This window comes from Aphis gossypii, chromosome X (assembly GCF_020184175.1).
Source record: "Aphis gossypii isolate Hap1 chromosome X, ASM2018417v2, whole genome shotgun sequence".
Classification (NCBI taxonomy): Eukaryota; Metazoa; Arthropoda; class Insecta; order Hemiptera; family Aphididae; genus Aphis; species Aphis gossypii.
In genome coordinates, this window is record NC_065533.1 from 55,420,418 (window position 1) to 55,445,046 (window position 24,629).

Below are 24,629 nucleotides of genomic sequence, written 5' to 3' on the forward strand. Positions count from 1 at the left end.
ACATAATATATATGTGTGTGTGTGTAAAGAAAAATTTGAAATAAAATTAATTAGGGTGTTTTCGAGTTTTTGGTAGTCATTTGAGATGGATCATGAAATAATATAATAGGAAATCAACTTGATAAAACGATGACATTACAAATAGAGCTTTTGTAAGGATTTTGAAAACAATTTCACTATTTTTTGTTGACCATAAATTGGAATGTTCCATGTAGTTAGTGTTTAAGTAAGAGAGCACTCGACGTGCACACATAACGCTTGGTTTTTTTTTTTTTTTTAAGAAGTATAATATTATATTAGGTATACAAAAGCTTCCGTTCACATTAATCGTTAGTGACTATATAGGCATAAAATATAATATATTCATACAAATGTTATGTTTTAACAAATATTAAATTAATCTCTAACAGGCATTTTATATTGTTATTATCTGTTTTACGCAGAAGAGGACTTTTTCAAATATTTACAAGTTCATTATCCGTTGTAAATGTTTTTACATTGGCACAAACAGAAAAAAAACAAAACTGAAAATAATAACAATAACGGAACAACAATTTGTGTACATCCACCAAAAGGGTGGTGAGTAAATGTTGCTTTGTGGTGAGCAGGGGGAGAGGTACACTATCGATGATTCTATAAGTATCTATATATACTTATGCAGTGCATGACCCGTTATATATAAAAAAAAAAAATTAATATTAGATAATAAAATAATATTAAACGTTGCATATTAACGTTTTGATATTATAATGTAAATACAGGCGTGTTTAACGAACAGTGAAGTGTAGATTTTCGGATTTTATTTATTGCGAATGTCAATCGTATTAAACAATTCGTAACAAATGTATACGTAACGATATCGATCGACTTAAAATCGAACATATTTTTTACACTGAAAAAACGCCGTGTAACCCGTTTTGGATGATAATAATTATTACAGCTTACAAGTACCTACGGTTATTATACTTATTCAGAATTTCACGTCAAAAACCGATGAATGCAATAACATCGCATAATCGCGGGGTCGAAACACATCGTAAGCTGACGGCGCATAATATTATTTGCACGTTCACAATAATATTTAACGTTCTTCAATAGTTCAATATCTGTATAAGTATCCTGCTGCCGGAACTCGGAACTTTATGACTTTCGATCCGTACCTATATAATAACAACGACCGTGGAAGTGTTACTACGGGATTCCGATACCTACATAATTATTATACGTTTTGGAGTAATATTCTGGAAAATATTTTGTCATTTTATTTTCAATTCAAGTGTAGGGTACTGCTATTAACATCGATTTAAAAATACTTACTTAGTTTTATTTTACGACTCAACGATATACCTTTGTCACACACGTTAGCTCTGCTGACAAAAAAAAATAAAAACAATGAAAAAATTGCATGAAGTTATATCATATAGGTACATGAAAAACTGGTAAAAACAGAGATGAAACGTCATAAACCGCTCTACTTTTTTACATCCAATTAACGACAACGTTCGGGTAATATTGAATATTATTATATTCTTCACGAGTCATAATATTATTATAATTATTAATTGTAATTGCGAATTTCCACGACATTGTGCCATCACCGCACGCCGATTAGGCGGCGGCGGGTGTACTCGTCGTGCGCGTGCTGCCGTTTCGTTCTGAATTCCTGGTACCGAATTTCGATTATTTCGCAGGTGTGGCCCGAGCACGTAAGCACACACATAATATTCGGCAGATACCGTATTATCGCCAGATCGGAAAACGGTATTCGTTAAAAACTCTGAAATTACATAATTAATTTTGTCCGTACACATTCCAAATCCTTAATGATCGTATGCGAAAGCGTTTTTCGCGGTATTTTCCATAACGCGATGATTTCCTCGCAACACATAAGTGTAATTATCAATTAATTTATGTCACCAAGTCCGCGTGTCAAGAAATTAAATCAATTAGCATTGATATTAAAATATATTTTGATATCCGTGCTGCAGTGTTATTGATCGGGCAATGAAGTGAAAATCGATTTTATACCGTTAATATTAATTCTATATAATAATCAAAGAAAAAAATCTTTACGATTATTATTAAAATAACAAAGTAACTATAACCATTTCGAGACATTAAAATAATAAGTACCTAGATAACACAATGTGTACAAAAACTTTATTTTATAATTAAAAATCAATTTTAAATAATATTTTCTTATAGGTTTCGAGATTTCGAAATAAAGAAGTGTCGTAGCTATACGTTTTTAAGCTTCACAAAATTATAAATTATAATTGTATTACGAGTTTAATTATTTCTTAAAAAAAAACTTAATGTATATTAAATTAAATTAAAACTTAAGTTAATCTATAGTAGGTACTCGAGTGATTCGCTTAATTATTACATTAGTCACAATTATTACGTGTAATATTAAACAATTTTTTTTTTGCTTAATATCGATTATTATAATTTGCCGAGTTTCTTTTATTTTTTAGAAAAATGGTACATTAAAAACTTAAAAACTTACATATTATACATTTTTAAACTTTCATGAATTTGAAAAACAATTATTATATGTATCATTGATATTATTTTTGTAATTATTATAATCTGTGAGTTATGACTACGCCGCGCTATGTACATTGTACGTTCTCCGTACGATTTGTCAGAACTAATACTGTGGAAATGAAAAAAACAACTGGTCATTCTGCTGCAATATAAATAGTAAAACTTTTTTTCACGAGCCACTAAAATGGAAGTGTTAAATTTGAATTAAATGATAAATTGTACACGACGATCAAGTAAGGACGATTGTCGATTCTGAAAAGAAACTGTGTATCAGCATAGATTTTAAAGCATATTTTATAATTTTTATTTACTGTATACCTAAATATAGATTAAAATTATTCAAACTATTTTAAACATGTTATGCTAGAGGTTTCATGTCTCAAATTAGAATTAGAATTATATTTTCCAAGGAAAAGTATTTTTTATTTAACCATCCTGAATTTTTTTTTTTTGACATTTTAAATGTCTATATGATATAATAATTATAAGAGCAACTCAAGATAATATGTAAAACTTTGCATTTAACTTTCAAGGTTCTTGACTTAGAAACAAAATGCTACGATGTGAATAGTAGTAGTAATAATTATTGCTATATAAACGCTATTATATGCACGTGTAATAGCCGGGAAATAATTACCATATAAATCGATGATCAGAAATTATTGAATTACGAGAAATTAATTATATTACTTAGAATATTTCTATTTTCGTCTCGTGGCATTGTAAGTGACTGGTAAACATATGACGCACTATCACACAGCTGCAGGGATCAAAGCTCGACGTATTTCTAAAAAATATAAAATATGCGTTAAATCATACATCCAAAGCATTCAAACGCGATTATAATTTTTATTTATTTTGTTGCCGTACAATATTATAGTATTATTACTATAACAAAACGTGAAAATTATACTTGTTAGCTTTTGCCGCGTGCTTTTCTGTAAATAGATGCTTTCTGAATCCCTGGTAGCGAATTTCAATTGAAATTGAAAAACATAACAAGTTTATTGGTTTTAATCTCTGGTAACTCGGGTTATCATGTTACTGCTGTAGAGTTAATTTAATAATTCTTTTATCGATTTATTCGTTACAATTATGAAGTTAATTGTCATTCGAACATTAATTATATATAGATATGCTATATTATGCTTATACGTACGAATCGATTCAAACATACGGACAACAACAAACTATACAGGCACTTGAATGTTTAGGCGCACTAATACTTTTTTATCGTATATTTTATTAGATCCACTAGTTTTTTTTTTTTTTTAATAAGACAATATACATACGATTTATTTATTAGATTTTTTTTTATTATTATTAATTGACTTGCATAAATCAAGAGTTAACGATTATATTTTTTATGATTTCTCTGAAAATTATCATTATAACAATTATCAATATAATATATTGTACTAATATACAATAATATTGTGTATTACTTTTCTATTTGTTTTTATGATTTTTAATTTGTACATCATGTAGTTCGATGAAAAAAACTAAAACATTGGCCAACTTTTATTATTCGTTGACCACTGTTGTACTGCAGTTATTGACAATAAGAAAATACCTAACCTATACGATAAGTAAATAACCGTATTTATGCGACTAATGACGTGTTGTTTGAATGATGGATAGTGTAAATTATCAAGTTCATTTAAAGATTTATAAATAGAAAATTTAATTTTTAAACAAGCGAATCGTCAATAATTTTTTGGATGCCAAAATATTTTCACATTTAATAGATAAGTACGTACATTTTTTTACACATTTGATATTTGTTAACCGGTGTATGTTTTACATAATAAATGTAAAAATAATACTACTCATAATATTAAATGCGATTATTGAATTATATCAACGAGTATAGATTATTATGGAATATGCATACTTAATAATACATAGATTAATGGGTAGGTTTTTTTTTTCAATTTTGTATTTTAGATTCTGAGCGGAGTGATAAGTGTATTGATTTTATAATGATGTGTTTTTTTCACTTTTTTTTCATTATTATTTTTGTGTTGTGTCAGTGAACACGATAAATAATTGAAAAATGCTTTGTTTTTCAACGAGGGTGTGGTCTTGAATGGAAAATTAGATCTTCTTTATATTTTGAAGAAATCAAAAGTTAAATACAAAAAATAAAAGAATTTCTCACGCAAATCAAGATTTTAACAAAACTTATTTTGGTTTTTAGGTGTAACTCGTTAATTAATAATCGTATCTAAACACTTAAAATTTTACCAAATGTTTAAAATGTTAAATGATAATTTTCTAAACATGATTTAATTAAAAAAAAAATAACCTAACCTATGATATTTTAAATATACAATAATATTTTAAAGTATTATTATTTTGATAAAAATTATTTCAACTTAGTGTATTACTAATATTAAAATAAGTTACTATTTATTTAATACCTAAGAGCAATATAAAAAAACATAATATAAATTATAAATATATTAATATTTTACTTAGTGATATAGCCAATATCAGATAACAAACTTAATTGTCTCAGAATCGTCTATGTTATACAATGATGTATAATTAAAATAAATTTGAACATATTATCCATCACAGTAACCCGCTCGACATTTACCGTAATGTAGAGTGGTATGCCCTTGCCCACATTTTTTCATTGTACTTTAGAACCTACATACTTTTATTTGATACTTATCTAAAGTTCTTTATTTAATTTACTTATCTACAAATAATATTTGTCAATTATGCATGAGTAATCTTTTATACCTATTACTTTATCACCCTCTAAAAGTCTAAATACAAATAATGTTTTGAGTTAAAATAATAAGCAAAATAAGTTGTTAGAATGTATAGCTTATATAAAATGGAATTTTATTTATACAAATTATTTATTGAAGCAATAGACCAATAAGCTTTTAGAAATAAACTTATTGACGATGTGTAAGTCATATTATGTCTCTTATTATAACGTTAGTTAATTAATATACAAAAACTAGGAATTTAATTATGTAAACATATAAACGGACTATACCTAATTTTTTACTTGGGTAGATCGATATAGCGTTAGAGGCGGACTAAAAAACTGTTTATTTAAGGCTTGGAAAATAATTTTTGGCAGGTCAGGGAGATTTTTTCATTTAACAAATTTTGAATCCAATAAAAAATAAAAATAAAATAAAATAAAAATTACCTGAATTCCAAAACAGTTCTAAACTTCTAAGCATATTATGTAGATAAAAAAGTATTTAAAAAAAATTTAAAAAAAATTACATTGTAGGTAAAACACATCACAAATTTATAATTGTGTGCACAACATATTATGCGTTGTTATTACTTGTAGCTCATGCAGATGGTTTATTATTTATAAGCAAATGATACATGGTAAATTTAAAAATTATAAGAATGAAAAATAATCTAAACACTGTTTAATTTATAAATTATTTAAAATATTTATGGTTATAATTTAAATTATTTTATGAAGTTATTAGAGTTGCTTTTTAGTTTCCATAATCAATAGTCTATTATTTTGTCGATTAGCGTTTAACGGTTTAAAGAAGCCTTAGCCCTTAGTTTTTGATGCCGTCAATGTAAACGTTCCTAAATTGTCACTATTTCTCCTGCCTTATTTATTGGCCGTTTTTCGTTATATTTTATGTATGTGTACATAATGACTTTTTTCATATTTTTATGCACTTTAAATACTAGTAAGGTTAGTAGATATACTTATACGTCAAAGATAAATGCTGTATGTATAAAATACTACCTACATAGGTATATGTGTTTTATTTCATTAATATTTTCAAGCAGCAACCATAGCCCTATCGTCGCATGTTTTTTAAACATTTGAAATCATCGTGCTTTCATTATATTTTTGTTCATTTTCAGCATTAAAAAAGTTATCAGTATGGCTCTGATTTCAAAGCGTAATAAGCAACTGAAAATTAAATTGTTTTTTTGAAAAGCAAAAAAGAAGTATATCTATTTTTAAAAAAAGCAACAAAAAACATGACTAAAAATTAACACCGACTAGTTATAAAATGAATAAAATTTTTTTAAAAATTATTTAAATTAAAAAAAGAATTAATAAACACCTATTTTTCTATAGATTTGCAGTAGTGAAACTGACTCTATTATATTGTCTGACGGAATATTTTTTTACATAGGGAACGGACTCTTTATTTCCACTAAATTGATCGGTGCATTCTTCGTACAAGAGGTGGTCGATATCGATTTTATAGGTATACTTATCGTATAGGTACTGTCTGCTGTAATATGTAGATTGATAATCTATACGTTCAATACATTAAATAAACAAGCCCACAACGAAAACAATAATAACAATCCAATACCTACAACGCATTCTGGGTTTTTACGTTTCTCAGTATTTCAACTTTTATTATTATTATTATAGTAGCATAACAAATATTATATAATAATAATTTTATAGCTGAAATAACTGAAAAAAGCAAAAATAAATTTGTTTATTTGAAATCAGATTCTGACCTAACCCCCCAAGTCCCCCCCAATACCCGCCTATGAATCAGAATAACGTGAAACGAATTTATATATAAAAATTAGATTTGTGTTTCATTTATAAAAAAAAAGAAGCATACCTATGCTTTAAGATCCGAGCACTAGTTATAAGTGTTTTATGCATTTTTATGGATAGTTTTTTAATTTGTCCAAACAATGTTAGCAACATTTATTAAATGTTCGTATCAATTTGTATACAATTCTAGAATATTTTTATGATTTGAAAATCTGATTAAATTTAAAAAAAATGTGTTTTCAAAGATTTCTAAAACCTTTTTTTAACGAAGTTTACTGAAGATAAAAACTACAAATCCGTAAACGGTGAGATATTGTTGCGAATTTTAAGTCATACTTTCATACTTAAAATAATTTTAATCATCATGTATGGTTAATCTACAGTGAAGTTTATTTTTATTATTAATTGGATAGTTTTTTAGAGTTCATCAATCATTCGTATACATTATTTTTTAGTCTGTATTCATCATGACTTTAATCGTTTTCGAAAACATATGATATCTTTGTCAACAATGGACTTACTACTTACTTAGTAATAGAATTCACTATAAAACATTAGTTAGGTATTCGCCCCGGACTAATATCTTAGTGGTATTCTCTAAGAAAGTGTACACATAAAATATTGAAATATTGATGAAAATATTCATTCAATCGTCAAATAATTTTACTATAGATAAGTATATTATAATATATTATATTACTAACCTGAGGTTAGTACATTGAAATATTGTCACTAAATGTTTGATGTTTAAAGTTCATGAAATTCACAACCCACAAAATGTACCTACTCGTCGACGTCGTTGATTTTAATTGAAATCCAATTTAATTACTATAGGTCGCTTATAAAATGATTATTTTACTCATTCTGTAAACATTTGGTTTAAATTTAATAACTCAAGGTATAGTATTCAAATGTTCTTATTCCCGCTGTGTATAATATAATATAATATAGTAATTGTAAACCGTATAATGTGATTCTGGTATATATTAATTGTACGTACCTAATCAAACAAATGATATTTTTAGATTAACAAAACACATAAACTAAATATGATTAGTATTTTTATTATCTATTTACTAATTTAAATATTTAATCATAATTAATTCATTACGTGACCATTTAATAAAAAGACCTACAATATACCAGTTGAATCTTTCTGCATTTGTGTGAGTTGAACATTTTACTTTATAACATTTTTAATATAATTATTCATAACTATATATATATATATATAATATAAATATGATACCTATTAGATGCTAAATTGCCAAATAATGTTTAATCTCATCAAATATTATAATATTTTTAATATAATTTGTCGTATTATAATGTGTATCGATATAATTATACCGTGTTTTACGCCTTTTTGTACAGACTACCAAGTGCGTCTGCGTTTTGTATTTTAAACAATAGACCGCATTCAAAGTGATCGTCCGTCAATTAATATTGTAGCCTTATTTATGGTTATATATAAGATAATGATTATTAGGTGTTAAAAGATTATCAACCATTAATTACCATACTACTTATATAATTACAAAGTAGTTTTCTAATGACGACGTTTAAACAAAATATTATTTATATAAAAAGACAAATTGTTTAGCGTTTATTTTTACTTCTTCAGAGATTATTATTTCTACAGTGTACGTTATGCGTGTTTTTAAAATCGTATCAATATTCATCTTCCGAAATGGTTGTAGACTATTAATTTTTATAAAAGCGAGAAGTATATAATATATGGCCATATGGGTCATGTTTATTTCTCGAGTTAATTAGGTGATTAATAAGTGTTAAAAATTACGTTAAAGCTCGGTGCAGCAGGGTTTTCCGAACAATTATCAAATAATATTAGCAGACCTTTTTTTATTTGTCTGAGATTCGTAAAAACAGACGCTTTAGGTGGTAATTTAGTAGTCCAGTGCATCACATTCGAACATTGTAAACGAGTGTGGCAGTTATTGATAACTTTGGATGTTCTGTGAACGGTCGCGGGAAAAATTACCAATGGGCAATGATTATTAAAAAATGTCACGACTCGGTTTGTACGATTATGCATATTTTATACCTAACAAGTATATTATTATTTATGATATTTATATACATTGTTACATATTATAGCGTAGGTATCTTTGTAAAAAATCTAGATATGCTAATTAATGGGGTTGTCTTGACGATTATATTGTAATCGCATTCGCATACGTCAAACGTGCGATGGTTATTGTCGTTACTATTATGATATGATATTGTATGTTGTTCGATAAATAAGTAATATCATCATTGAAAATGATATACAAATTTAAATATAAGTTTGACATTCTATAGAAATCCTAGGGATTGTGTAGATTAGGCGTCTTTAACCTTTTTTTACGGCGGGACAAATTTGAAAAAGTTTTTTCATTCCAGGCCTACGTTTTTTAAGAAACAAAGAAATATTGAAATTAAAAAATAAATAATGTATACAAAAACATTATTTTCAAAACATCAATTAGCTTGGTGGGCCAGATTCGGCCCGCGGGCCGTAGGTTGGAGATTCCTGTAGGTGTATAGATTGTCTATAGACATAATTTAAAATATCGTTAAAATTGAATACATTGCCAATAGTAACTCAAAGGATTTTAACCTATAACCAACCTAGAATTCCTACATAGGATTTCCATTGAATAGTTATATTCAACACTTATATACCATATTATCATATACACCAAACTCGATTCAGGATTTCCTTTCGAGTCGTCCTATTTATCATGTGAAATCGCTTTCAAATTTAATATTACAGACCCATAGTACAACAGCAGTATAGTCAAGGCTGGGCATTAACGAATTAAAAGTTAAAATTAAGTTAAAACGTTAAATTAATTAACTCGTTACTTTTTTTTGAAATTAACTTTTAACTTAATAAGTTACTTTTTTTAAGATTAATGTGTCAACTTCAAGTTCATTTTATTCAAAAATATTTAAATAAAGTTAATTTTAGTTTATAGAATAATGCAAATTTTTGAATGATATTTTTAGAAAAGTAGGTTTTTTGATAGCTAGTTAATACTGTGATGTATCATTTTAAATTTCGCAAGTGATTTTCTTGAGCATAAAGAAAAACTATCTAATAAACATTATGTGTCTGGAATTTTTTATTTTACAAATTATAAAATTTCAACTTTAAACTAAATTACTTTTTTTTCAAAGTTAACGTTTAACTTAAAGAGTTAGCGAAAAAAATATGAGTAACTTTTAACTTAACTATATTATTTTAAAATAACTTAACGTAACAAGTTAAAGCCTTGATAGTGGTTACAACCCTGCACAGCATAATACTTCTACTTATTAGGTAGATACCTTTATAGTAAGTTATGTCTTTCGTACTTTAGTGACGATTTTGAGAGACAGTGAGAAAGTACACACCTATCTGACACTCTATCTATATAATTATAATATAATATATCCTGTACGATTTTCGTTTGTTTTTCTTAAAAAACACAATTATTTTATTTACTCCTTTTATAGTTTAATGTAATCGTTTATACACGAGTGACAAATGGATGGTATAGGTAAGCATGTAAAGATGGTTATACAATATAATTCAACCATTGTTATATCTTTCTCTCACACTTTTTTATTATCATCGAAACAACAATTATTATCGTCATAACCAATAATATTATTATATACATTATACATATATTATATATAAAAAAAAAATGTTTTTATGATAACGATTCTAAACTAAACAAAACGGTTTAAATGTATATAGATAAACTACTTAAAATTATTACAATAATTATGATCTATATATATAATATATATAATGTAAAACACTTCAAGTCGTTTTGTCGCAAGCGTCAATGCCTTTGGGGGATATTCAGGAGATATAATAATTATATATTTAGTAAATAATGACTAGAATACAAACGGCGGAGGTTCCACCACCCTTCATTTACCGCAATACGAATTACGAATACAATATATAGTAAAAACATATTAATCGTAAATGCCGCGTGTTAATGTAAAAATGCAAATAATAATAATAATAATAATAATAATAATAATAAAAATAATAAATTGTATGATAATAAAATTACAGGTGTCAACTTAGATACGTAAATAATAAAAACAAAATACAATAATAGTACAACAATAATAATTAACGAATAAAATTAGGTTATTTTGTTAGTCCGAAGGGAAAATTTATCAATTACGATAATACAAAATATATATTATATATATCATATTTTATATATCAATAAAATATATACTATATACGAAGTAAAGAAGTTAATATCATATAATAATATTATAATCTATAGGTATATAATAATATATAGACAAATAGATGATAACGACAGGGGTGGTATATATGGACACGTCGTACAGCATCTCCGTACAGACGGTACACCCTTATACGGGCGGGCGAGTCGATAGAAGGGATCGATGACGATAGTTATATCAATGCCTGTAAGAGGCATTGATCGTTACCGTAACAACAAGATAGAATTTTTATAATATGGGTAAATCTGGGATAAATAAATAAAATATAATATGTGTGTGCATATACAAATATACGCACGTACATATATAATATATATATTTAAATGGGCATAAACTTCGATAAAAAATAAGTTAACATATACGTTTTAATCGTTGATTGTCAATTAAAATTAATAATAATCCGTCGCCACGGTGGTGGTAACCAGCAGTCTCTACTATAATATATTTAACACATAATACATTTTACAATTTACACATACACATACATTAATAATATATATATATATTAACGCACTCGCGTGGGTGCACAATAAAGACAACTATATAATTTGTTTAGATACATAATACTATTATTTTATAATAAAATTTCTACTAACGACAGACGGCCTTCGTACGTGGTGTGTATGAAACAAAACATGATCATATATACTATGTATTATGATTTATGCGATTAATTTATTCGTGTACTCGACTTATCAAACTATTCAAAAACCGTCTGTAAAAAACATACATCTCTAATATCGATTTAAAATACATATATATATATTATTATTATCATTATACTAAGACTATATTTCTACGATAATAATTTTGTTACTGAAACACTATTATATGATTCATAATAATAAATTTTTTTTTTTTTTGATATATTTTAACATTTAAACACTTAGATGGGAGGCATTTGACTTCTCGGCAGACTACAAGAAACGACGACGATTAAGAATGCCAAAATCAACATAATATTATTTTATTTCTGATACAATTATTAGAGAAACATAATATGCGCGTCGTTACATATATATTATGTCATTAGTCATTACAACGGCGGCGCATTGACTAAAAATTATAACAACAATACGATTATAATAATAATAATAATATAATAAATGGCACGTGCGTAACATTTTTTACGCTGTTAATAAACGAACAATATAACTGTAAATAAAAGCGATAGATCATAATATTATATAGGTAACATTAAAATATTTTATACAAAAAGATATGAAATACATCGACGATAGATATCATAAATAATTAATATATAGGTAATAATATGATGGTCGATGATCGAAATTCGAAATATACGTAATAATAATATTATGTTGTTCACAGGTATTCGTATAGGTACGCCTTTAGTAACAGAATATTTTGTGTATAGATTGTCAATGTGTGTTCGGTAATAATTTGACAGTTTTTCAATAAAAGTACGAGTAGATGAATACGGAAAATGATTCTACAACCTACAATAATATTTAGTTAGATGAGCGGTACGCGGGACGACACCGTTTTTGAAACGTTAATAATTTTTGAGTAAGCACTAAGATATTATAAGAGTAAGATTGACTGATGAAATAGACATTTTTTCAGAACTGCAGGCCATCGTCGAACTCTGTCTACGCGTATTATAATTTAGATCGAATCGAATGAATGGTTTAGAATGTTTAGGCCGTCATCACGCGTTTGCAGGGATGTGTATGCGAATATTACATAGCATATGCATTAAACAATCAGTGAGACTTTAATTAATTATTTATTTTCACCCTGTGGCCTTTATGTGTGTGTGTATGTGTGAGTGTGTAAGTGTGTATATGAGTGTGAGTGTGTGTAAGTGTGTATATGAGTGTAAGTGTGTGTATGAGTGTGTAAGTGTGTGTATGAGTATGAGTGTGTGTGTGTGTGTGTGTGTATGTGTGTATGCGAGTGAGAGATGTAGGGACAGTGTGTAAATTATTAATTTTGGTCTTTTAGACAGTCGTGAACTTGAATCGATATTTTGTGCGAGAACAATATTTAAACAGGTACCGCAGATTAACGGTACCCGCCGATAGTTAAAAGGTTTGACACGGAAAAGTAAAACCGTCGTTAATCAATAGTAAAAAATCAAAAAAATCTTAAAAGTCATAGAGGCGTAAGATATACGCGTCATCACTATAATATAATATTATATATAATAATGTCAGCTGTCGGCACTCCGATGCGTCTCATGTACAATCATCGCACGCAAACATTATATCATAAACCGTATATCGATGCGACGAGAAGGCGCGCTCGAGCAGGACATTTTAGGAGACGAGGACGGGTCGGCGACGATAGCAGGGGGGTGAGGGTCTCAAGACGATTGTTTGTAATTGATCGGCCCGTAATACATCGTCCGGTAGTCCACGTCGGCGTACTCCATGTCGCCGCCTTCCGCGTAACCACTGGCCGCCGGCGGTTTGTAGGGCTAAAAATATACGATACACGACACACGTTATTTTATTGTAATATTTTAAACACCAAACGCTATATTATTAGCAGGAACTTTAACAAAAATTCAAAAAAAAAAAAAAACGGATTTGTTTGCGCTCGGACACTCATTATCGTTCCGATACGCTGGTTTTAGTGTGGGCGGCACGAGTGGGTAACACACTGCGGGTTGTAGCATATTATTGTTATTATCGTTTAGCGGACGTATACTCGTACGTACCTGTGACGACGATTATAAAATAGTGACGTATTATTATTAGAGTATTAATGCGCAGTGTGTTCGCCGATTCTCGAGTTAGTGAAATTAATAGTTTTTAGTGTGTTAGTATAGAAAGTAGAAACGAGTAGTAAAGATAATGGATTTATGGGGGTAGATACATAAAATGCTTTCACGGAAGGATTTGATTTTTCGGGCCGACGACTTTGCGCGACAATCGCACTTCATGATGTCATCACTGGAGACTGTATCGCGAGAACGCTATATAACCGACGGAAAACGTAAAACGAATAATGATAAGGTAACAATATAAAATATTTCATAAATATAGCGAAATAAAACGTGCCCAACAATATATACGATATACTATTATATGACGTATTTGCAGAATACGTCGTGAAAACATAATATTATAATATTTAAGAAACGACACGCAAACGATATATAATATATTATACGCGCGGTCACCGTCTACACGTCGATTTCGCGGCCCACGTCGTGGAACTTTACCACGTTTTTGTTGGTTCCGGCGCCGTTGGCTTGTTGCATTTCCGCGGCGGCCGGTTGCACTGCGCTGCAGTTATTATTCTTCTGACGCTGGCGGTGATGGTGCATGACGTCCAACTCGGCCACGGCCGCGGCCACGCTCCGGTACCTGTCGGCCAGCGGCTGCGGCGACGGCGGATCGTCGGCCTCGGCGTCCGCCGCGTAGTCGGAAGCTGCGGCGGGCTGAGACTGATCGGCGTCGTCGTCGTCCGGTTCGACGGCCACCACGCCGCCGCCCACGCCGGCCCGGCGCCTGCGGTTCTGCTGCCGGCGCCACGAACGCTTGGCCGTCAGCGTCTGTTCGTCGGAAACGTTTCCGGCGGAAGCGGCGCCCTGCACGCCGCCGCCGTACGGCCGTTGCTGTTGTTGCTGCTGTTGCCGTTTCGACTGTTGCTGTCGCGCGCCCATGCTGGCGTACACGTCCGCGGCGTAATAGCCGACGCCGGAAACGGTGTTGTAATTGCTGGTGCCGGAAGTCGGCTGTACGAGCGGTCCGTCCGCGTTGCTGCGTCTCCTGTTGTTGCCGTGTTGCTGTTGCTGGTGGTGATGTTGGTGGTGATGGTATTGTTGCTGCAAGTGTTGACTGCTGCCGCCGCCGCCGGTATAGTAGTGATCGGTCAACTGACCTCCGCCGCCGTCCAAAGTTTGCTGGTTGGCGCGGCGACGTCTTCCCATGGTGCCGCCGCCGGCGTTCATCGACTTGCACATCTTGTCTTCGCCGATTCCGTCGTCGTCGTTATTGTACCGGCCGATCGCGTTTTGCTGTTGGTGTTTCTGAGATTTTTGGTACACGTCTTCCCGACCCGGGCCGCTGGTCACCTCGAACTGAGTCATTTCGATGGACTGCGGTTGTTGATGGTTCTGCTGCTGCTGTTGCTGTTGTTGCTGACGGTGGTGAACGACGCCGCCGCCGACGGTCGAGTATCCGGAAGTGAGAGCTGTCGCGGGCGCGTCGTCCCCAGCTACCCGGTACAACAGTTGGTGTTGTTGCTGTATTTGCATGCGATAAAACTCGTCCAAGCTCCGAGCTCCTATTCCGACTCCTGTTAACTGTTAATCACACACACACACGCACACACACCCAATCGCGATGTTAGTAAATAATTATTATGTTAGTCGTTTGGCAAGCATTTAAAAAAAATAAAACAAAAAAATACTAGGTACTAATAATAATGTGTCAAACGAACGCGGGTTGGGGCCGAAGGGAGAGTGGACGCGCGATTACTAAATCTAGCGACTGGCAGGATGTGTTTGTACGTACCTTGTTGCTGCCGATCGCACTACCTTCGCCCGCACCGTTCAACAGCTGTTGCAGGTTCTCGTAAGTGTCCCGGCGGGACAACGACGGCGGCGCTACCGAGGCGGACGGGACGCGTGTCCTGGGCGCAGGTTTGGGAAACGTGGACGCGGAAAACGCGTCTTTTCGCCCTTCACCGCCGCGGTTCGCGGTCACCGCCGTCGACGCTTTCGTCTCGTCGCCGCCGCCGCTGTCGTTGTTGTTGTCGTCTTGGCGCCCTATGAGTCGGCGGTCGTTGCCGACGGTCGGAAGACCGATCGCCGCCGATCTCTCGGCGACCGACTTTTCACCGCCGCCGCCGGTGCCCACGGTTCTCATGGACCGGAACTGCCGGTCGCGTCGCTGCCACGCGGTCACCGAGCCGCGGTTCGGACGCTGCAGCGAGTTGAACCGAACGGCGGCCGTCGGACGTCCGGTAACCGCAGCGTCCGACTCGGGAACCGCCGACCGGCGCAGCAGGGAAACGTATCCGCCGTTAGGGGACCGGTGGATCAACGACGGCGACGGCGATGCGTCCGCGGAGGGCGGCAGCGGCAGCGGTGGCTTATAGTTGGCGCGACCGACCGTGTTACCGTTACCGTTGCTCGACTGAATCGCGGACGACTGTGTTTTGATTTGACAAACAGGCGAGGATGATTGGCGGGGGACAAATCATAATGTTGGCAACGCAAACACGGAACAAAACAAAAACAAAAAAAAAAAAACAAAAAAAAAACGAATAAAAACAAAGCGTCAAAATCGAGTGCATGCTCTCTCTAAATATATCTAATGATATAGGTAGGTATACGAGATAATGTGTTAAATAAAATAATAGCAATAAATAATAATATTTGGTCACTGTTAAACCGACGACGACTAACCTGATTGGGTGGCGGTCGCATTCCGTGGAACGGCAAGTTTTCGTAGAACGCGGCTTTCGAGTCACCCGTCGCTCCCAAGTTGGATTCGTTGTCCTGCTGTTGACCGGCTCCACCCCGCGAATCTAAGCACAGGAAAATCAATTATTTAAATACGATCTAGCATGTTCCGTGCGGATACGATGATCACGTCTAACTGATGTAAAGAATTCAAGACGTTCCGTGGCGATCGGGAGGGAAACACCTAAGAATCACCGACATCATACATTATATTTATCCAGGGACGGGGTGCTATTCCTAGCAAGGAAATACGTTTGTCGTGACCGAAGATTTTTTATTTTGTCAATACAAAATGAAACGGCATTTGTTTAAACACTTAAATATAATATTATATACAATTTACTAAATGATTTGAAGTAAATGACTGATGAGTAATGGAACTAATGAACTAATGAATATATTATGTTCGAGTTCACTCGTTTTCTTGGAATTAGTCAAACTAACTTTGATATGTCATTTTGATAATATATGATGATTTAGACGGATCCGGAAAGTGTCACTCGTGTATATCATAATATAATAATATGTCTGTCGACTTTATAGTGTGTGGGTTTATTGTTTATCGTCTCATGTATATAGGTATACACGAGTGTAATCATAGACAAATAATAGATTCCATTAAATGTTTATGTGTGCCATGAATGTTGGAACATTTTAATGGTAGTTCGTAGTTATCGAATCTGTTTTTATATACTTTTACTACCTACCGAGAATTTAATAATATGTACCATCAGTACAACGATATTGGATATTGATTTACACCGAAAGCCAACATTTTTATTATCGAGTATTTCATTATGTTTTTAGTATTAATTTTTCGAACAGTGAAATTGAATTTCAATCGGATATTCGGATAGGTAAAAAATCGTGCTGTGTGTAATTTTTATATATTTATTCTTTAGACACGGCTTAATTCGAAATGAATTATTGGTCATATTATTATATTGCGTATTTCATAATGATGATAACTTATAAATTTAAAAAAACATATTATGGTTATAATATTTTATAAACAATTTAGCAATGAATTATTTATAAAATACAATGTGAATAATCACATTATACTTGTATAAATTGAAATATATTTTTTTGCATACCTATATGAAAAGTGTTTTAAATTTAAATACAAAGTGTTATTGAGATTTGAGTAGTGATTTTAATATAAAAGTGTTCAAAGTATATAGGTTCTTTGCCGTTTATACACTATAAAAATTGCGAGTTTGATGTGTTAAGTTCCATACACCTCGTATGGACGAGTTGATTATAATGTTAAGTATTTTAATGTATACAATTACTATATATAATACTTGCGTGCTTATTGTCGGTGAATACGTTTATATATACTCACCGTTAGCTTGTATCGGTCATTAAAAACAAAATTACATCACACAAACATTTTAAAAACAACATCTACGTTTTACATACAACATTACAACATAAATTTATAACACACTATAAAAAACTTATTGTACATAAACAAAAATTCAAGCATCTATTTTTATCTGTAACCAAAAAGCATAATGTTCTCAGTCGATTTTTCCAACTTTTTAGAATACAAACGAAAAACAGAAATGTAAGTTTTCAATCTTTAAAACAAATTTGTAAATTCTACAATTATAAGATTAATGTTTTGCTTTCGTGAGTTAATACTGTGTCAACGTTTGTGCCCATTTGTTAAATTTTTAATAATCAATAATACGGTAAGTCGGGACTTGCTTCGCGTATAGAAAATATTTCCGGAAAAACGTTTTATGTACAAAAAAAAGCGGAATCACATTTTAAATACGACGATGGTTGTCGAAATCCTCGTTGCTCATAAAAATCGAACTCACATCATTATGCCTCTCGGGTACAGTTATATATTTTATTGTTGCATCGGGAAAACCTACAGTTTTGTAATCGAATTCCTGCCATCGTACGCATATATTTTTACGAAAAGCGATTTCCTTAAAAACAAGTCGATCGCCGTCTATCGTTTTGCGCAGATGTCGTGCGGCACACAATAAATTCAATATTTCCGAATTTCCGATACGATTTAGGCTCCGCGTGCTATTACGTATATATTATTATATACGCAGTCGTTTTTCTACCTGTTACAGAAGAAGGACATCTACTTGCGCCGGTGTCCGAGCTCTGTCCGCGGACAGGAGGCGCTGGAGGAGGTGACGTGGGTGACGGTTTTTTTGGCACCAAATTATTATTTGATCCGATCATCATGCGACGTATGCGAGCCGCTCGCGCCGACTGAGTCTCGTTGGCCAGCATCATGCAATCAGGCGCTGGCGATTTTCCTTTGCCGGTTTGGTTTTTTTTCGACTTGTGTTTGTCGCCGCCTCCGTCGGAAACGGTTTTGTCGGCTGACCCGCTGCCACTGTCTGCAGTGTCGGCCGTCGTCGATGGACTTTGACCAGTGGCCGACTGCAACTTGAGCAACTGCTGTTTCGAGTGCACCAACACGCCAGGCTTGAGCGGCCACTTGCCTACGACGCTCGCTGCGGAAGTGGTCCGCTGGCTGGCAAACGATTGCGAATGATCGTCATCGTATCCTGGCGGAGGCTTAGGGTTGCCCAGGACATCCGTCGACTGATGATCTGTGCACTGCTGTACGGTCGTGGGGTTGGCACCGGAAATGTTCGACGTCGTGGCACTCCCTTCGGGACTACAATAGTAATCGTTACAAGACCGCTCGACAGGGTTGTGTTATCTTATATGCTGTTTTAGCGAGGTTTAAGAAAACCAGTAGCTGATTGTAGCGTGTTTGCGATAGAACATTATACAATGTAGGTAAATGTAAAACGATGTCTTCAAGCACTCAAGTCCCAGCGGTAAATATAAGAAGAGCAAGACAAAAATAGCCGTCGTAGGTAGAAATAGTAAAAAACGTAAGAAAAAATGCGTATAGAATAACATAGATATATAATATAACCATCACCATTTACCATCACCACCATCACCGAGTTATAATTATGCGTCCCGAAACAGGAAAAACAATAGTTATGAGAAAAGTGCATTTAAGTGCTAGCGCGCGTACCAATAATAATAACAATAATAATAATGGTCAACGCCAGTGTGCTCGTAACCATCATACAGTACTCACTTTTGTCGCACTTTCGATATGTTTAATAGCAAGCCACGGCCTCGGTGCCGGCGCCAAACGACTGGTACCCTATACGCCGTCAATGTAGGGTATTTTTGTTTAACATCTAAATATTGAAAAACAAAAACGGAACACACAATAAAAGCTGTACCTACTAAAACGATAAAAAACACAAATACATTTTATAAGTCTACTACGTAAAACAATACAGACAGAACATTGCGCACTAATATAATATTACTAACACTATATAATAATGATTATAATATCACTACACCGCACAGTATATTATGTACTTTTAGTCGGTATACCTTTTTGAAATGTTCACATGCCGTTCTCAAAATATTTCGTTACCGGTTTATCACATTTTAATAATGTACATAAATACCATTGTATACGTTTTATATTGAATATAGAAAACTTACATTTCTGACGTCCTCCTGACACTCCATTGCCCGGTTTAAGGTAACGGTTCTTACAAACGAACAGCAACAGGATAACGATGACAATGATGACGATAAGTAGCAAAATCACAACCAAGGCCACCAAGACGACCATCACTGGCAATCCACCCAAACCTATGGTTGCCAACAACTGTTTCCACCACGGAGCGTCACCTGGTTATATATATGTAGATTATGAGTACAAGTAAATTAATTGTATCTAAATTTTCAATGCTAACAATAATAATACGTAAAAATCTAAAAAATAATGAATTATTACTGTGTACTCTACTAATAATGTACTACAATAGTTTAATAGGCATAGACGACTTACTTTCCCTGACAGCTAATAAAAATAAAAATAAATTATAATATTACTATAATATTATAAATAAACATTAAACATGTTAATCAACATTTTAACTTTCAGGTGCATAATATAATAATTCATAAATTTTGTTAAATACGTTAAAGTCAACACGATAACATGAAATTGTTCACGCGTAGGTGTTTATAATATTACTTCCCTTGTATAATTATTTATGAAAAACTCCCTCGCACTACCGTTGTACGTGTCTTGCTAATTAACACCCTACCTACCTTTAATAATCTATACACTTTTTAATAACTGAAACTACTGATATTTTTGTTGGTCTTTATTTTTTATTATTTAATTAATTTAAGAAATTATTTTTGTATTAAATTATATTGTACTCGTAGCTACAATTCTATGTTTTTAAGCTACGACATCTTTAATTATAAAATAAATTTAGATTTGCACTTGATAAGTTATATTAATTATTCATTGTTATAGCGAGATATATTTATTACCTTGAACTTGAATGCTACACTGGTCCGATCCTACAGTGTTGTTTACAGTACACACATATGTCCTGACGCCTTCTGATGCACCGTTGCTTGGTATATTGTCGCTACCCCTTCCTTCATCATCATCATTGTTACTCACTTCCAGCCTATCTTGTAATATTAGTATGCTCCGGTTATAACTTCCCATACTATCCATTTCGTTTGATCCACTGTTGCTTGGTGATCCAACTGATACGGTGATGACCCTCTCAGTAGCAGGAGAATCGGATGTCAAAGATGTCGACGTATCGTTTTGGCGCCCAGAGTTTCTTATGGTCCACGTATACTGTACATGGCCTGGATTTGCAGTAGCTGTACACAGCAGTATTCTTTTTTCGCCGGATGATGAAGACAAAAATTCCTCTAATTCGGAAGATTGATCAGTCAAACTAGCTGATGATTCCTGCTTAAATTGGTCAACGGTTACCATCCTGAGTTGACACCTAGGCTTGTCTATAAAAACAATTTTAATATTCAATTTAGAAGCAAAATGGAAATTTCTAATTAATTACATGGCATCAATATTCATTAATTTTATTTTACATTCATATCACCATTATAAAAGCATAATGGACAAGTCACAATATTATATCATACCACTATAATTGTTTATTAAAAATAAATTATTAATTAATTGAAATTGTTAAAACTAAATTATTTTAATTTAATTTTCACTAAAAATTAATATATACATAACTGAATATTAATCAAATGTATTCTATACAATACTGTCAATACTTATACATATTTATTGTTTTAATTAATATAAACTATTATTAATAAAATTAACTTCATGAATAAAATGTTTAAATTAATCTAAAAATTTACTAAAGGTGACTACCTAGTATAAGAATATATAAGAATAACGACAAATACATTTTATACTCATATTAACTATTTGAAATACCATATCATAAAAATAATATATATTTTTATATTAAATACTAGTGTTACAGAAATTTAAATTTTCAAAATAAGATATTAGTACATGCACGATGTACTACTGTACTAGCAGTGATTCACAATTATGGCTATACCAATTATTAATTTCCGAGTTGAAATAATAACCGTGGCGACTTTTGGGATAATTTTCAACAAATTACATAGTGCATTTTTACAAGGGTCACGGTTTAAGAAATTTAAGAACTAGGAATGAGATTAGACATTATATCAGTCTAAAAATATTTTAGGACATCATAAATTCATACATAACAATACATTTTACCTACAACTTATCAGTGGTGCATGCCATTAGGAAGAACTAGACATCTTATATAGTTTTTTAGCGTTTTTTTTCGATATGATAATAATAAATTATTTATTAATTATAAGATAAAAATTAAGACATTAAGTTATTATTATTAATTATTTGGTATACAATTTTAGTAATGACTGAGTGACTTCTTCAAAGATTTTTTCTTTAATAAGTACCTAGCGCTTATATTTATAAGTTTCAATAGTTTCACATCTCATTATTGTATTATTTTGATAATATTGTGACATGTTTAAGTAATTTCACTTACACATAACGTCCAGATAAGTGTACGCAGTTTCGTTTCCGTGTGTGTTGCGAGCTACGCAGGCGTAATAACCAGCTTGATGCCTACCTACAGCTGAGTTCAACACCAACTGTTGGTTATTAATTTGACTACCACCACTTCCAGAGCCTCCGCTGACACCGCTGTTTCCAGCGTTGGCAATCGAAGAGAGCCTTTGCTGCGAAGACGGTTGGTTCGACTGAGACGAGTTTCCTGGTACGTTCCAATTGTTCGTGTTGGGGATGTAACGCCACTCAAAAGTGGGCTGGGGGCGACCCTCAGCGTGGCAAAATACTTTTTCCGGTATGTTACCTTCGCTGACGTGCACAATAGTTTTGGAGACAGTCATGTTACCAGGAGGATCTAATAGATAAGAACGGAAATTATTAACGTTTAATTAACATGCGTGTAACCTTAAATGACCAGCTTACATTCAACAGAGAAATTCATTATCGATTCTGAGACCGGTGGACCGACTTCATTGCCACTGCTCCGGCAACTGTATTCCGTGGAATCTGTTATGGGATCCAAACCGCGACCGCCTGGCCAGTTGTCCATGCGCCAGATCAATATACTGCGTACCGCTTCGAAATCGTTTTTCAACCGTTCCGCGGGTAAATATTCCGTCAGTATTGAATATCTGTAATAACAGTCATCCAATTTAAAAACTTATATATATATATATATTCAGCTATGTCTTTTTAAAAATAAATTATAATTATAATTTTATGTAACCACATAATATTTAAGCAAAAATATATTTTTTAATCGTACAAAAATTATGAAATATAAGAATTTTATACCTCTCTTTGTCCATAGGGTTGTTTATTGGATCGATGAGAATACCACGGCGTAACCAGTTCACGGAGCAATGGGGATAACATTCAACAGTGCACGATGCATTCACATGTGTTGCATTATAAGCTACTCCTAAGTATTGAGGGGGTCCAGTGATGTAATTTGGCGGAGCTGCAAATAATAAAAATATTTAATGTGTAATGTATTTTCTTTTGGTTGATTTGATTCTTTAAATATTTTAGTTATCTTACCAAAAACCTCGATGTATACGGGCTCAGAATATGTGACACCGCCTTCGTTGTAAGCAGAACAGGTGAAATTAGCACGAGTTTCCAATGAAACGTGATCGACAAACCATTCGGGGTTGAAATTTCCACCACCATTATTTCCGTTGGCACCAATACTAATTCCGGTTCCAGAATTTACGTTAGGGTTTAATCCTTGATTTTGGTGGTAAAATGGATGACCATCGCGAAACCATGAGTAACGAGTAGGATGTTGTGGCCGACCAAGATATTGAGCATTGCATCGTAAGGTTACGTTCCTTCCTTTTATGACCCTTCGTGGACTGAACTCCAATGTCACCGGTCCCGGAGCAACTATTCATTTTAAAACATTAATTTATTAAAAATATATACATATTACATATATATAATATATCATATAAATGTTAGGATTTGAATATCTACGTTATGATATAGGTATGACCATTGCTAGATAAGATAAACAATTTTAATTACCTATTCATTATGTTTTTATGATTTAGACATAATAAACCTACTTTTGTAATTCATTATCTAATAATAATTTATACCACCTTAATTATTAATATTTTCCATTTGATATTACACCCATTTATTATTATTTTTGTTATTTTTCTATGATAATTTTCAAATAATATTTTATTATTTCTATATGTTTTTAATAAGGTATTAAATACCTTTTGCTAAACCATTATCATGAATTTGGTGAATTTGATTTACATTGTTCTTTATGATAAGTCAAAATTTTACTATATATGAAAATATAATAAGATTTTTAAAATGTAACACTTATTTTTTATGTAATATCAATTTGGAGCATATTTTAAATTAAT

At 32.4% G+C, this 24,629-nt stretch overlaps 1 protein-coding gene and 1 long non-coding RNA gene across 8 annotated transcripts in view; both read right to left on the reverse strand.

Moving 5' to 3' along the window:
* Window positions 1–2,445: 2,445 nt before the first annotated feature.
* Window positions 2,446–3,911, reverse strand: LOC126552184 (uncharacterized). Its single transcript, XR_007606019.1, has 3 exons — window positions 3,710–3,911; window positions 3,464–3,597; window positions 2,446–3,337 (listed from the first exon to the last, which is right to left on the reverse strand). It is a non-coding gene; the product is annotated as an uncharacterized LOC126552184 (long non-coding RNA).
* Window positions 3,912–10,668: 6,757 nt separating this feature from the next.
* Window positions 10,669–24,629, reverse strand: part of LOC114121914 (uncharacterized) — a 60,264-nt gene continuing 46,303 nt past the window's right edge. Inside the window, exons 11-23 of one of the 7 annotated variants that reach the window (XM_050207779.1) lie at window positions 23,785–24,132; window positions 23,539–23,704; window positions 23,167–23,375; window positions 22,721–23,098; window positions 21,162–21,650; window positions 20,665–20,676; window positions 20,313–20,504; window positions 19,888–19,993; window positions 18,881–19,449; window positions 16,734–16,855; window positions 15,838–16,476; window positions 14,541–15,626; window positions 10,669–13,790 (exon numbers count right to left, since the gene is read on the reverse strand). In XM_050207779.1, coding sequence (XP_050063736.1) covers window positions 13,677–13,790; window positions 14,541–15,626; window positions 15,838–16,476; window positions 16,734–16,855; window positions 18,881–19,449; window positions 19,888–19,993; window positions 20,313–20,504; window positions 20,665–20,676; window positions 21,162–21,650; window positions 22,721–23,098; window positions 23,167–23,375; window positions 23,539–23,704; window positions 23,785–24,132 — 4,430 coding nt within the window. In that variant the 3' untranslated portion in view covers window positions 10,669–13,676. Of the gene's footprint in view, window positions 15,627–15,837; window positions 16,477–16,733; window positions 16,856–18,880; window positions 19,450–19,887; window positions 19,994–20,312; window positions 20,505–20,664; window positions 20,677–21,161; window positions 21,651–22,720; window positions 23,099–23,166; window positions 23,376–23,538; window positions 23,705–23,784; window positions 24,133–24,629 lie in introns of all 7 variants that reach the window. The other 6 variants (XM_050207780.1, XM_050207782.1, XM_050207786.1 and 3 more) reach the window with 6 other exon arrangements.